Source organism: Capsicum annuum, unplaced genomic scaffold (assembly GCF_002878395.1).
Source record: "Capsicum annuum cultivar UCD-10X-F1 unplaced genomic scaffold, UCD10Xv1.1 ctg3149, whole genome shotgun sequence".
Taxonomy (NCBI): Eukaryota; Viridiplantae; Streptophyta; class Magnoliopsida; order Solanales; family Solanaceae; genus Capsicum; species Capsicum annuum.
Genome location: NW_025838130.1, coordinates 16466 through 33447, shown reverse-complemented (window position 1 = coordinate 33447; position 16982 = coordinate 16466). Strand labels below are relative to the sequence as shown.

The window sequence follows — 16982 nt, the reverse complement described above, 5'->3', positions numbered from 1 at the left end:
TTTTTTTTTCCTTTTTATTGTGTTTCAGGTGGCATTGTGAAATGCCAAGCATAATAGAGGGATCCATTTTGATAATGTCAAAGGCTGGTAGTGGTGTTGCAATGTTTAGTATGGGTAAATGTCTTTAAACAATTGGAACAACAATTAAGGTTCTTCCTTTTAATGTACAAAAATATAGTATGAGATGAGGAAACACTTAAAACGCTTAGTTTTCTCTTAAAGTTTAGTCAATTGTCTTAATTTATTAAAAATAAATATTTTTGACTTGGTAGAAACTTAACGGCTATTAACACCATTTTTTTTCACTAAACGAGAGTTCTTTTTTTTTTCCTTTGTTGAAATGTTACCTTTTTTTAGGGCAATTCATGGCTGTGCAAGAAAAAATAATGGCATGTGGAGGTGCATTGACAATATATGCAATGATTTTGAGGTTTGTTGTTGGACCAGCAACAACGGCATTTGGCTGTGTTGTACTGGGATTGCGTGGAAATGTTTTACGCATTGCTATTATCCAGGTATTTTTAACCACTAAACTAATGTGAGTATATAATTTGAGTTTTTTTAAAAAAATATATTGGTAGAAATTTATATGCCTTGTAAATAATATGATTATGTAAACATCTTTTATCCGTCGGTACATAAAATAGAACGTTTGGGGTTTCCTCTCGTATCATATATTATCTATATCTATATCCATAATCTATATCTATATCTATATCTATAATAATAATAATATATTAAAAGTGTGAAGGCCTTAGGAAAGTGATTTAAACTTTTTGTCCATCATTAAAAGTTTCCACAATAAATAAAATGATCATTTTACTATTTTCATAGAATTATTATTTAGTTATACTTATAATATTCTAAACAAGAAATCTTAAAATATATGGTAGGTTTTAAAAATAAAAAAATATTAAAATATATGGTACAATAAAATACATGATAAAAATTATTAGAAAAATTAATAATTATTAAGTCCTAAAATATAGGGTAAAAGGGGAGGGAAAACTTGAAAAAAAAAAAAGTGCACGTTTTTTGGGCAAAGAATTACACGTTCAAAAGGAAAAAGGAATAATAAAATAAGTAGATAATTTATTACTATTATTCTAATATTGTTGTTGTAGTTTTTTAATTTAATTTCTATTATTATTATTTGATAATATATTTTCCTTAAATTATTAATAAAATATTTTTATAAGATTTAAAATTAAAGAATTCTACAATATGGTATGAGATATTAACAGAATTAATAATTCAAAGAATTAATGTTGATAAATATATGGGACTCCTAAGTATAAGAAAAATTTGTACGTGACTACTAAATATATGAAAAATTTAAAATTTATGTGAAGTTGACTCCTAAATATATGGAATATCTAGCATTGTATAATGTCTTAGGGTTTAATAGTTTTAACTGATGTTGTTGAAAAATTTGTAAGTCTTTGTCTATATTTATTATTTCATTTAGTTCTTGATTTTGTTCTGTAGTTGGTCGTCTTATAAGCATTCTAGATACTATGGTATTATTTCCTATTCTATTCTCAGAAAAACTTATTCTTTGTCTTTCTTCTCCTTGTCTTTCGTTGTTTTCGATGGTTCTCCGTCTATTTGATAGAAAGTCCATTTTTGTGGTTTTCTAATTATATTTATTTTTTCTTGTCTAGAGGTTAGTTCAGTTCCAAAGAGTTAAACGACTAAATAAGTGGATAGAAGAAGAGGGCCATCACAGATCCAAATTAAGAAGAAAGGGTATAAATTTAGAAGATAATAGAATACATAGTCAAATAACTCAGGAAAATATAGACAAAATAGATGTAAAATATTTAAAAACTCTGCTAAAAATTTCTAAAGAAAAATTAGATTTCAATAACATAAGAATAGAAAACTCTTATTATAGGACAAATTACTATTTACAAGAAGTAAATAAAATTTCATTAGGATAAGGTATGCCACTTAAATACGTTGTACATATTAGAGAAACCAGACGTCAGATATACGAAGAAATAATTTATAAAAATCAGCTTAAAGAATTATTAAAGCATTTTAAAGAACAATTATTTGGATTGAAGACGAAATCAGAAAAATTGATAATCTAGTCCTTACAGATACTGAAATAGATAAAATTGTTAAAATAACATCAAAAAAATTAAAAGAATCTCTAATTAGAGAACAGACAAGGTTGATAAAAAATATAGAAGAAGTAGAACTAGAGATTACATATTCTAATAATAGATTAGGGTATTTTAATAAAATTAGTAAACATACAATTAGTTATTATCATCTAGCATAACAAAATAGCTTCATTTAAACGCCTTCAATATTTAGATCTTAGATTTCAACCTGAAAAGAAATACAGAGTATTAAAAGATAATATGACTATAAGGTGTAATTTCAGTCAAGGACAACACCTTTTACATTCAGAAGATAAACAATATAATACCATAATAGATTTAATAATAAATTTAAGCGAAAAAATTCAGGAAAAAGATAATAATATAATAAGAATTTTTGAAGAAGTAGAAGTTACTCAAAATAAACAGAAAAAGATACTAGAAAAAATAGAGGAAAATTTAGATTATTTAAAATCCCAAGAGTTAGAAATAGACAGGAAAGTTCAGTATTTAAATCAAAAATTCAATCTAGAAAAGATACCTAAAAAAATAGAAATAGAAAAATTAATAAAAACAAAAGGGCTAGAAATTAAAACCACTTAACTAGCAACAAAAATTGTAGAGCAAGTAGAATTAATAAATAAAGAAATAAGATAGTTGAAAATAACAATACAAAGATTAGAAGAAATATCACTTTCATGAGTGAAGAAGATAAAAATTATAGTGAGGCACTAGAAAAATCAAAAAGCTATCATAGCGAACCAGAAGGATTATCTAAGCATATACTTTCAACTATAACAGATAAAATTTTGTTAAAACAAAATAATACTATAATAGAATTATTATTAGACTTACATAAAAAGATAGATATCTTAATTAAGGATAAAGAAGCTCAAAAACCAGTGTTGCAAGAACCAGAATTACCAGAATTGCATAAAAAGATAGATATCTTAATTAAAAGTAAGGAGTTTCAAGAACCCAAAAATACAGAAATAGACGAACTTATTAACCAACTAAAAAGAACTGAACTAACCTCTAGACAGGAAAAAAGAAATATAATTAGAAAACCACAAAAATGGACTTTCTATCAAATAGACGGAGAACCATCGAAAACAACGAAAGACAAAGAGAAGAAAGACAAAGAATAAGTTTTTCTGAGAATAGAATAGGAAATAATATCATAGTATCTAGAATACTTAGAAGACGACCAACTACAAAACAAAATCAAGAACTAAATAAAATAATAGATGTAGACAAAGATTTACAAATTTTTCAACAACATCAGTTAAAACTATTAAACCCTAAGACATTATACAATGCTAGATATTTTTCAACAGATAATCAGTTGTATAGACATTATAGGGAAGAACAGGTATCGGCTTTAGGAGTAAATTTTACAATATTAGATCTAGTAGACTCTAAATCTTTAAAACATATAAAAGATAAAATGTTGCTAATGCATATGAGATTAATTGTTGTAGGAATAAAAGGATTAACTAGAAAAAATCTAGGATCTAAAGTACTAATAACAATATACGATGACAGATGGTCAGACATTAAGAAATCAATAATAGGATTAACTGAAGTAGATATGACAAATAATGAAGGAATATTCTACATAAGTCCAGATTTCCTAATGAACCAACAAGAATTCGGAAAAAACATCAAAATAGAAATTCAGACTAAATGGTATGAAGAAATGAATAGTGGTAACAATTTATTAATGTGTGTAGGATTTATTGGAAAATTAACATTAAGTAGTAATACTAAATTTAAATTAAAAGTAAATGATGTAGTTGAAGTCATGGGAAATAAAGGTATAAGGTTAATAAAACCAATAAAAATAGACCCAGAGGTATATGCAAGGTTAGAATGGAATCTAAATAAATTTAATAAACCAAAAAATCCTTACACCAGAATCTTATTTACTATATACTACAAGTAAGGAAGAAACTTCAGTTAGATTTACAGATTATAATTATACAACTAGAAGAGATTTAGGCGACGCTGAAACAGAAAGTACTATAAAAACAAAGCAAGAATTTATGAATATAGAAGTTTTACAAGAAGGCTACGAAGTAGATATAGTAATAGAAAAAGCTCAAATGTTAGCAGAAGAATATAAACATATAACCTTTAAATTCAAAGGATGTCAGAAAAATGAAATGGAAATAAAAGAATGTATAGAACATTTCAAAAACTGCTTAGAAAGAAGTGATAACCTAGGATATAGAAATAATGAAGAATTAATTTTTGAAAAGAAAGATTAAGATACAAAATTCATATTAAGTTCCATAATGAGTTATAAAGAATTAGCAGAATTAGAAGAAACTAGTTCAACAAGTGCTAGCCCTTTCTAACAGACAAACCCGAATCCTCAACCAATAGATTATAGTATAGGTAATGTACCTAGGTGGCCAGCAGTTAGGATAAATTCAGATACAGAACATAGAGGAGGTAATATAAGACCATCAGGAAAGAGAATACCAATAGAAGAACCAATTAAACTACAAGAAGGAGGTAGTAAAGGTAAAATACTAAATATAGCAGCACATGACCCACAAATGTGGGATACAGTAATAGATTTATGGAAAGGAATAGTAGCAGCAGATTATTTAAGACACTATACAGAAACTGATACAGAAACAATGAACAAATACTTAGAGACCTTTTTAGGAGAATCGGCAAAAGCTACGTGGGAAAGCTTTAAAACTAATTGCCCATATGACTTTCAGGTTCTGTTAAGTATGGGTCCAAATCCCTATAACTTTACAAATAAAATTCATATGCTATTAACAGAAGAAGATGCGAATAGTGGATTATTAGCATTACAAAAAGAAGTTTTAATAAAACTAGAACAACTTAGCATCTCGCATTGGATATATATAAAGAAATTTTTACAAGATTATTTTTATTACTGCACGGTCAGCGGAAATACTTTTAATTAAGAACTAGGTAAAAAAACTATTTAATAAGCTACCAGGAGTTTTAGGAAGAGAAATAGAAGAAAGATGGTATAAAAGAGACGGTGTAGTAGCTAGCCCAAACGTAAAATGGACCATAGGACATAAAACTCAACATGTAATGGATATACTAACAGAAAAATGTATGAATATACAAATACAAAAACAACTAAAAAGAAATGAAATGAATTTTGTAAATCTGTTATATACACAACCCAAAATTATGATAATCAGAAAAAACCTAATAGATATAAGAAAAAATATAATCAAAAACCATTTAGTCGTAAACAATACTTCTTAAGAAAATCAAATGCTAAAAACCATGGGTAAATAGAGATAGACATCTTAGAAAATATAGGAATGATAGAAACTATAAAAACAAATTAAAATGTTATACTTGTGGAAGCATAGATCATTTAGCTAATGTATGTCCAAAAAGAAATAATAATAGAACTAGAAATTCTCAATTAATAGAAGATTTTCAAGAAACACTACTAAATGTAGACGAATACATGTCAGATACAGAAAGTATATATTCAATAATAAGTTTTGATGTAGAAGACATTTCTAAAACTAACTCTTTAGATTCAAAAGAGGATAATTTAGTAAATGAGTTAGGACGGGAAATAGATCATCTAGATGATTTAGATTTAAGTAACCTAGTAATTAATAATTTAATGAATGTCACTCAAGAATGTGTACATGAATTTCAAAAATATAAAGGTCTAGACAGTAATAGATGTCATATATGTAGTTGGTACCCCAACAAAGAAAATAGAGCTAAATGTAGAAAATGTTATTTAGAAGCCTGTGTAAATTGTATAGAAAACACTCTAAACATAAAAATAGAATCAAAACTAAATAAAGAGCCAAATTACACAAATAATCAAATTCTAAATTTAAGAGTAGCAACTCTAGAAGCCAGAGTAAATAATCTAGAACAAAGGCTAACTACCTTCGAAAAAGGAAAAGCTAAAACAACTAGAGAAGAAATAAATATACAAGAAGATACACAAGAAAATGTACATTTAGAAAAATTAGATGCAGAACTTATGAACATAGAAGATAATGGCACTAGCCTAATATGTAATGAAGATAAAGATTTTTCTACCATATAGGGAAAATTAGAATTCGAGATATAGAGATAGAAACTCTAGCACTAGTAGACCCAGGATGTACCAGCTGTATAATTAATAAAGAAATAGCACCAGAACATTTACTAAAGACTTTTGATAAACCCATAACAGCTACACAAATGGACGGATCGCAGAATATATATAATTATTACATAGAAAATGTACAAATAAGTTTCTTAAACACATGTAATGAATTCTACAAGCCAACTTACAATATTAACAGAATATTAACAAGAGATTTAAACATAGGTTCAGACTTTGTAATAGGACTGCGTTTTTGCATACAAAATAGAGGAGGATGTCTCTTAACAAAAGATGGAATAATACTATTTAAAAATCTAACCTACACTCCGGTACAAACAATAACATTACCAACAGTGTATAGAACACTAAAAACACACAAAAAAGAAATAGTTTCTAAAACATGTTGTGAAGGATGCTCAAATAATGATAAATGTCAAAATTAATGCCAAAATAGTAACATATTAAAAGAAAATAAAACGCTAAAAGAAAACATTGAGGAATTAAAAAATTACACACTAATTAATGCAGAAGGATTAGAATATATAGAAGAAATAGAAAAAGATTATACATTAATAAATTTTGAAACTCAATTTTATAATTTTCAAAAAGGAATAAACACAATAGGAATGATAAATAGTTCAAAAGACTTAGACAATGTAATAACAATTTTAGATAAAATGGAAATAATAGGTGAAAAGCCTTTAGCACATTGGAATTCTAATGAGATAACATGTGAATTAGAAATTATTAACCCAGAATATACAATAAAAACAGCATCTATAGAAGCTAATAATGAAGATACTGAGGAATTCGATAGACAAATTAAAGAATTATTAACTCTAGAAGTAATAAGAAGATCAACTTCTAAACATAGGTCAGTAGCATTTATGGTAAGAAATCATAGTGAACAGGTAAGAGGAAAAGCAAGAATGGTAATAAATTACAAAAGACTAAATGATAATACTAAAACAAAAGCGTATAAATTACCAAACAAAAGTGAATTAATTAATAGAATCCAAGGTAAAAGAATATATAGTAAATTTGATTGTAAATCAGGATATTGACAGGTAAAAATGCACCCGGACAGTATAGAATGGACAGCATTCACTTGTCCAGGAGAACATTTTGAATGACTGGTTATGCCTTTTGGCTTAAAGACAGCTCTACCCATTTTTCAAAGAAAAATGGATAGTATTTTTGGGGAATATAAAAACTTTGTATTAGTCTATGTAGATGATATTCTAATATTTAGTAAAAATATGCAAGAACATTTAGGACACTTACAAACAGTCTTTAGGTTATTTGTAAAACATGGAATAATAATAAGTAAAAAGAAAATGGAACTATGTAAAAGCTATATTAATTTTCTAGGAGTAATTTTAGGGGAAGGTAAGATTAAACTTCAACCACATATAAAAAAGAAAGTATTAGAAATGCCAGAAAAAAATTAGAAAATACGAAAGAGTTACAAAAATTTCTAGGATTAGTAAATTACGCTCGAAATTTCATTCAAGACTTAGGTAAAATAGCTGGACCTTTATATGCTAAAACTGAAAGTAAAGGTCAAAAATATTTTAATAATGAAGACATTAAATTAGTCCAACAAATTAAAGAAACAGTTAGACATATTCCAGACTTAAAAATTTCACTAGAAACCGATTTTTTAATCGTTCAGACATACAAAAGTAAATTAGAATGGGGAGCCATATTAAAAACAAGACCCAATAAATATAGTAGTAAAAATGAAGAACAAATATGCGCCTATCAAAGTGGTTTATACAAAGAAAAAGAAAACATGAGTGCTATAGATTTAGAAGTACTAGCCATTATATATGGCCTAAATAGTTTAAAATTATATATACTAAATAAAGATGAAGTTTTGGTAAGGACAGACGGTGAAGCTATAGTCAAGTTTAGTCAACAAATTAAAGACAAGTCTAGTAGTAGAAAAAGATGGTTAAATTTTACTAACACCATATCAGTCTATAAGAATATTATTTTTGAGTATATAAAGGGTAAAGAAAATGACTTAGCAGACCAATTAAGCAGATTACAGCTAAAAACTAAACCTGTTTTAAACTAAATTTATATTTGTTTCAGCATGAGACCAACCGGTCAACCTAATACAGACAAAGGCAAGGGAGTAGCATCTTTCTTGTCACAAGACATCTACTACTAAACGATGCTAGGTAATATTAGATTCAGAGCATAAGACTCAGTAGATATACTAGAAAGGATAGATATTGGACCATACAATTTAATTGCTTATCCTTCTTGCAATTTATCTTATAGACCAAGACCTGAACATGTTTTAGATAGACCGCAAAAATGCTTAGTAGACAATCTATGGATAGCCTTTAATAAATCAGACTATAAACATTTTTTAGCATCTATGAATGCATTATGTCAATATATGTCAGACAAAAGTAAGCCTAGGTTTAAATATTATGTAGTCATACATGGTAGAACAAATGAAATTTTTCAGACATGGTTAGAAGTAATGGATTCTGTAAATGGTATGAGAGCCCCTTTTTATAAGGGTTTTAATGATTTTTCTGAAGCCTCAGATTATGCTAGAGGACATTTAAGACTAAATTTTTATATATCCCTTAGACATAATCCTAACCAGACACCTCAATATAATATCCAAAGAGACACCAAAAAAATAATTTTTTGTGATCACTGCACCGCAATGACCGAAGCATTCAAAAGACTGAATTTTCAAAAGGAGCCCCTTATCACAGAAAAATCTAAATTAATGGAGCAAGTACAGACTCTCCGAAACAAGCTCAGTAAGTATCAGACAAAGAATACAAACGCAAGTATGCAGACGCAGAGTTATCCATCTCCAAGAAAAATAGATGAAAAGGGTGTGCATTCCCCTCTGAATGCTAAAAAATCCACTGTACCGAATGATGGTACAGCTAGTCTAGTTCAAATGGTAACTGATGAAGACAGGTCAAATTCGTTAATGGCTACCATTTTACCCAAAAATGAAGATAAAGCTGAGCCTTCATCTAGGCAAAAACCTCCAACTACTGTTAATAATAAATTAAGAAAGACTTTGATTTCTAAAAACAAAAAGGAGAAAATTGAGACCATATTACAACATACACTAAAAAGGTTTTTTAGTAACCAAGGTCAAGAAAAACATATTGATAGAGCCAGTACAAGTGCAGACAGAGTAGTTCTAGATATAGGTAATATAACTAACAATGCTCCAAGATTAGATGAAGAGAAGACGAGTATCAAAATAGTTTAGCCTATCTCCAAGATGCACAGGATCCGAATGAAGACAATGACTCAGGAATGAGTTTTGACTCCATTGCCCTGCACAATTTGGATACAGAATAAAGGGTGACAGAAGATAATCAGACATATGAAAAAAGAGTAGAGACGTGGAAGAATAAACAACCAGACATGGAAGAAATAACTTACTTTAAGAGATAAGGTTTTGTCCGGTAGGGATGCCCACTTTGTATCCTGTACAAATAAAAAGGGAAAAACTGTAGAAGCACGCATCTGTAAAAGTCAAAAATAAAATAGTAATGCATGTGACGATGGGGCCCAATGAGTACCCGACTTGCATTATTAAATTCTTTTTTTAAGCTTTTTATCTTTAAGTGTCGGCCATTTGTTTGAAGGCCACGTAGAATGTGTTAGGATCACTCCTTTTTCTTTCTTTCTTTGAGTCTATATAAGGCTTAAGATATTCAGTAGAAAGACAGAACGAAATCTAGAAAGAAAATCCTTAGAATAAAAATCCTCTCCATAACCAATCTCTCTCTTCAATGTATAAACCTTCTTTTCTCAACCTACCTCTCCTCTTTGTATAAAATCAAGTTTGTATTATTAAGTATTGAGTATCAATCGTTTTTCCATTTTTCTGAAGCTCTTAGGGGATTTCAAAAGGAAAACCTTTATTTCAGTTACTTCATGTAAGTTCTTATTTATTCTATACTTCCCCATAAATATATATATATGTTTTTATGTTTTAAAATTTTTTGAATATGTTTGTTGTACATCATGTAAATTAAACTATGTTTATTTAAATTCATTACCCTTAGTATATGGTTAACCTCTTAATTTCCTAATAAAAACGATGGATTAACTTGTAAATTCCTAGGACATCTGGCCTTGATAAGTCCGCTATGTCTGCAGAATAGATGAAGGACGAGAGTTAGTTGCCAGATGAAGTTTCTGGGGTGTGGTTAAAGAAGTAACTTGTTGAGAACATAGGTTAAGAGGAAGAGATGAAACGGGTAAAAAAAAATTTTGGGGAAAATAGAGAATATAAGAACTATGGCATGAAGAAACAACAGAAACGAGGGAGTACAGAGTAAGATTTTTTACAATGTATTGATTTAAACGAGAAATATTGTCATTATGTATATATATATATATAAATTTATATTAGTGGAGCTACTTTTTATAAAAGAATAATTTTTAACATGACGCGCGTGTTGTGGACTCTATTGTGAGACTAGAATTATGATTTTAAGGTGGTATTTAATTCATTTGAAAGTTATTTAGGAGATACATAAATATTCGTAAAGTTAAAGTGCTAAAATAAGCTTGACAGACAAGTTTAGGGATGTTTTGTTTTTTTTTCTCTTTAATTATATATACTCTTACTATAGTATATATCGAGGAAATTATTATAAAATATAAAGTAAGAACAAGAAGAATGGAGAGAGAAAGAGAGGAGACTTCTTTATTTCTCTTGAAGAATTCTTGAAAGGTGAATAACAATGAAGGAAAATTTCTTTGTTTATAGGGGAAAACTAACTTTGTCCCAAAGTTAGGGGTTCTTACTTTTTTAGAAATAAATATTCACTGTATATGGTAATACATCTATAATACTTCCCCTTGAATGTCTAGTTGATAGATAAAGTGTCTCGTTAAAATCTTACTTAAAAATTTCAGTAATAAAAAAATCTAGTGAAGGAGAAAGAGTACGCATCTCTAATAATATGCATATAGGCTGCCTCATTAAAAAACTTATAGGAAAATTCAGTGGGACAAAACCTTGTAAGAAAAAAAGAGTACAACAGGTATTAACTCCCCCTAATGAGAACATCCTTGAAGCTTTGCATTTCGATCTTTTGCATCATCTTCTTGAAAGTTGTAGTTGGAAGAGACTTGGTAAATAAATCAATCACATTATCACTTGAACGAATCTGCTGCACGTTAACATTATTATTCTTTTGAAGTTCATGTGTATAGAAAAGCTTTGAACAAATGTGTTTCGTTCTATTTCCTTTTATGAATCCTCTCTTAAGTTGTGCTATGAATGTTCGATTATCTTCATATAAAATTATAGGTACTTTTCACATTTCAAACCACATTTTTCTCCAGTAAGATGTATCGTGGACCTCAACCACACACACACTTGACTTGCTTCATGAATAGTTATTATATCAGCAAGGTTCGATGAGTGACTATGATAGACAACTTTTTAGATCTCCAAGATATGGCAGTACCACCACATGTGAACACATAGCCTGTATGAAATCGATCTTTATGCGGATCAGTTAAATACCCTGCATCAGCATAACCAACACGATCGGGACTACCATCTTTAGAATAAAATAAACTCATATCGATAGTCCCATTTAGGTACTGTAATATGTGTTTATCTCATTTCAATGTTCCCTGGCAGGAGCAGAACTGTACCTTGCAAACAAATTGATCGAAAAGGTTATATTAGGCTTTGTAGTATTTGCAAGATACAATAGTACACCAATTGCACTAAGATATGGTATTTCATAACTAATCTAATTTGGTATATTTCTCATTTCAGTAAATAATATATTACTTTTGAAGACTCTCCAAGAGTTACAATAATTTTCAAGTTATAAATTTATACAACATAAGGATTATATGTTTCAAACGTTTTGAATCCTTAAAAAGTTTTCATATAAATTTTGTCTAGTGATAATATTCAACATTTCATGTGTGACATCTTCAAGTGTTTGGACTCCAAATTTAACAAGTTTTATGCCTGCTAAGATGCACCTTTCATGTCACTAGATAAATATTTCTACGTCAGCATGCTTAGATAAATGTAGAATTCAGATCCTCATAATATTTTACAATATTACATCAATATTTTATCAAAGATATTATAGATGATACATCATTTTGTATCGTCCACAATGTTACATAACATTTTGAGATCTCATCACTTCATTATTTTTAGGTACCTAAACCTTTCATAAGGTTTCATGAAGTGTTATGTGGTAGGCTATTTAAGAGCACATTGCCTCCTTATTATGATCATTTGCTCCTTTTTTTTTCAAGAATTATTATTTCTAGAATGAGATAATACATCAAAAAAACCCTAAACTTGTCCCGACAACTTACTTTAGTACTTAAACTAACCTTTTATTTATTTACCCCCTTAATATCTTTAAAGTGCATTAATTTCACACCTTAATATATAATACCACTCTCATGAGAGAGAGTGCATCACACTCGCTGACATATCAGCGTCACGTCAGCGCCACATAAATTTTTTAAATATTATATATATATATATATATACACACACACACATATTTTTAAATATATATAAATTAAATTAATAAAATTACCCCCACCCCCCATTTTTCATCTTCTTCACAATCACCCATCCTCTGTCCCCCCAACCCATGCAAACACCCCCACCCCCATATATAAAAACTGCCGCTACACCTCCCCTGCCATCCACAAACCATACCACCACATCACCTTACCACCACCACCATATATTTTTAAATATATATAAAATTAATTTAAGAAAATTACCCTCACCCCTCATTTTCCATCTTCCTCACAACCACCTATCCTCTTGCCCCCCCCCCCTGCAAACACCCCCACCCCTATATATAAAAACTGCCGCCACCCCTCCCCCGCCGTCCACTAACCACACCACCACCACATAATATATATATATACCCATCACCACCAATTTCTCCATCCATCAAAATTTGAATCAAACACGTAATTTTATTTTTTTAAAGGAAAAGAAGATTGAAGAATTGAAGATTTTTCAATTGTTGACTTTAACATCATAAATTGGTGACTAAAAATTCAACCCATCTTATAAATTCTATCAAAATCAGCATCAAATTCTCTAAAATCAACAACCAAACATCCAAATCATGTCAATTTTTTAATTTTTAAAATCAATTTTTTTTATTGATCTAAGTTGTTGAAGGAGAAGAAATTGGAGGTGAGGGTAATAGATTTGATAATTGAAGGAGTAATTGGGGTTAAGGTTGGGGAAGAGGGGCTGCTGGTGGTGGATTTGGTTGTGGGAATGGGGGGTGATGGGTTGGGAAGAGAATTAGGGTGGGGTGTAATGGGGTGGGGGATTAGAAGAAAAGGAGGGATTTTTTTTCTTTTTTAATATATATATATATATATATATATATATATATATATATAAACGCGTGTTAAGTTTAAGTGCTAAAGTGAGTTGGAGTGACAAGTTTTGGGAGGTTTTGATGCATTACCTCTTCTAGAATTGGTTGATCTATCATGCTTCATACATATAGTAGACTTTATCCTGGGACATCCACTTGGAGCATTTACTGCTAAGTATAATATCAATTTTTGGGTCAAAAATGTTTTTAGCATTTGAGCTTGAATTATCTTTTGAATGAGGATCATTTAATAATAATTCATAACATATTTCTTAGTTATTTATTATCTCCCCCTCATGTTAGGAAAACTAACATATATCTCAATTCACTTTAGACAATTCATCTTTGTGCATCATTGTATATCCATTATTCATATACTGCACATCAAAATTATTAGATGAAAAATATGTGGTTTCTGATTTTGAACCAACATTGAGGGAGAATTAACAACAATTTATTGGTTTGCTGCATACAAGTACTTTTGTATAAAATATATCATATTTCAAACCAACGCATGAGGTTTTGTTCTCATAAGCAGTGATTTAGCTAATTTTCTAAAAGCATTTAATGTCAAACAAACATTATCAAGATGAATTATCTTCATTATAGGATCTGAAAATTATGCTCTTAACTCAACTTTTTGTGCAAGCAATTTTATGAATGTCAACTGCAGGTTGACAGTAAATGTATTTGTGATCATCTTATTGATGCATTTTTTCAGCATATCATATGATAGGTGAATGGACCCAAATTTACCTTTTATACTTTTTAAAATTTTAAAAAATTCAGTCCCAACATTAGTTGATCCAGTCAACTTATCACGAGAACAAACAACATAGAAAATTCTTAAAGAATCTTCTGGTTCTTCAATATGTATTTAATATGCATATCTTCACAATCGTTCATGTCAACTATTGAACTTATTTAAAATAGTAACTTCAAATTTATTATGACATGTGCTTTTTTGCTTTAGTGAACTTCTAATTTATTATGATATGAATTTTATATCAATAAACTCCTAGCTTATTATGACATGTGATTTCATCATGCTCGGATAACTTTTTAAATTCAAGTTTCTTGTTATAGTAGCTTGGAGATATTTAATCTTTTAATTATTCTGCCTCTTTTGAAAGTGGATTGTGATATCTTTACAACTACGAATACGTTCGAATTTATATACAGTCATATTCACTTCAGGGTATAAATCTATTTGTATAATAATCAAAATATTCACTTCTTAGAAAGTGAATATAACCGTGCCTTGCGCATATCAAATTATGATAGTTTATAGCCTCTTTAAAGATATTGCTACTTCAGGAGCAAATCGAGGCGTACATATAATATAGAGAATTATTCTCCAACATATCTTATAATCATAATAAACAGGGGCGGAGCCAGCTCTCTAGTAGGGGGTTCATTCGAACCCTCTTCAACGGAAAAAATATATCATTTATACATGATTAAAATTATTTTTTATATATCTATAGTAGGTGTTGAACTCCCTTCGGCTAGATTTTCTTCAAATATTAAACCCCCTTAGTTGAAATTTTGACTCTGCTTCTGATAATAGACGTGTGAAAATAGTATCACTTTTAATGATTATTATCATATTGTCCATCAACACTTATATTCATACATCAATCACTTGTCTTCTTCCAGACATATTATGCATTGCTACCGCATTCACTTCAAGAAATAGAGCATATTCAATGGAACAAATTTAATGTATTTTCACCAAAAGTATATTATTTTGCCTCAGCCGTCATTACATCATCAATATAGTGCATTGAAATCTAATCTCAAAGTCTTATCTATAGAAAGACGTTTTAGGCATAAATTCATAAAACTTTAACACAATATCTTATCATCATGGTGCATCGAGACTATAACCCGATATCTTACTCTTATAATGTGATAAGACTTGAATCCATTGTTTTTCCTCAATCAATAGGTAAAAGTAAAATAGAACTTGCAACAAAAATTTTATAATGAAGAAATACATAATATAGTAAATTCAGAAGGTCTATACGCTACTCATAATAGTGAAAAATACCTCCCTTTGGCGAATAATGATAAGTGTACCTCTGTCCACTGTTATTATGTATACTTATCTTTAACACATTTCGAATGATATTAATAGGAATTGATGATAGCAGATTTCCTAGCCGTATTAAATAAACATCGATTTGCTTTGTTTATCACCGTATAAACAAAAACATCAAAAGGAAAGTTATCATTGAATAGGTGGATTATAATAGAAAAACAAACTCAATAATAAAGTCTGGTGCTGATAACGTGTTGTGAAATATAAATAAGAGCAAAAAAATGGAGAGAAAAGAGACGAGTCTTTTTTACTTCTCTTGAGGAACTCTTGAGGGCAGAACAAGAATGAAGGAAAACACTTTTATTTACACAAGAAAAAACTAATTTCATTTCAAAGTTAGGTTTCTAACTTTTATAGAAATAGGCGTTCATTATATATGATAATACATTTATAACATAAATATTGTTGTCATATAATATATATTTAGACTTCATATACTTTAAAGAAAAAAATAGATAACAGAATTATATAATTTACACCATTATATTAAAATAAGAACAAAAATTAAAATTCACATAAAATTTACTAAGTTTCGATTAATGCTTTTGCAGTCAGCAGTGGCTTCTTTCATTTATGCCCAAGAATACGGACTTCATGCTAACGTACTCAGTACTGCGTAAGTTCTACAACTTTCTTTAACTATTTTAAATTTATAACTCAATTTTTTTTTTATAACATGAAATTTAACTTATAACTACATTTGAATTGTTTATTTCAATTAAAATATGAATTAATTATCTATTCTACGATTGAAAATCAATATGAACGGTCGAACATGACTTCCTAAGTTTATTCTGAATCTTGCTAGACATTAAATAGGTCACTGGAATGTGCAAAAATGTATATTACAGTATAAGCTATTTTGGATCAATTTTGAAATTGTACAATTGGCATTACTACATTTTGGTTCATCTTTTTTTAAGAATAAATAAATAAATAAATCCTCTTGAATTTATTAAAACTATATAAAAAAAAATTATTAATGACATTTTATTTTTCTTAATTTCAGGGTCATTGTTGGCACCATTATTTCCTTACCGTTGTTGATAGCATATTATGCAGTTTTGGATATATTGCATTAAGATCCAACCCTTATATATATACTACTAGTTTAACTGAACGTGCTTGGACGTGTAATTTTTTATTATTTAAAATTAGACGAAAATTTTATCTATTGCAAAAACTTTTAATGAAGTGTAAAAAACTCAAATCACTTCTCAAAGATCCTTCACACT

The 16982-nt window shown here is 28.9% G+C and overlaps 1 protein-coding gene across 1 annotated transcript in view; it reads left to right on the top strand.

Moving 5' to 3' along the window:
• The window catches only part of LOC107856521 (auxin efflux carrier component 5-like), an 18716-nt gene extending 1887 nt beyond the window's left edge, over positions 1-16829 (top strand). The window contains exons 3-6 of the mRNA XM_047402963.1: positions 29-114; positions 358-515; positions 16299-16363; positions 16757-16829. Of these exons, the coding sequence (XP_047258919.1) occupies positions 29-114; positions 358-515; positions 16299-16363; positions 16757-16829 (382 nt within the window). The remainder of the gene's footprint in view (positions 1-28; positions 115-357; positions 516-16298; positions 16364-16756) is intronic.
• The last annotated feature ends 153 nt before the right edge of the window (positions 16830-16982 follow it).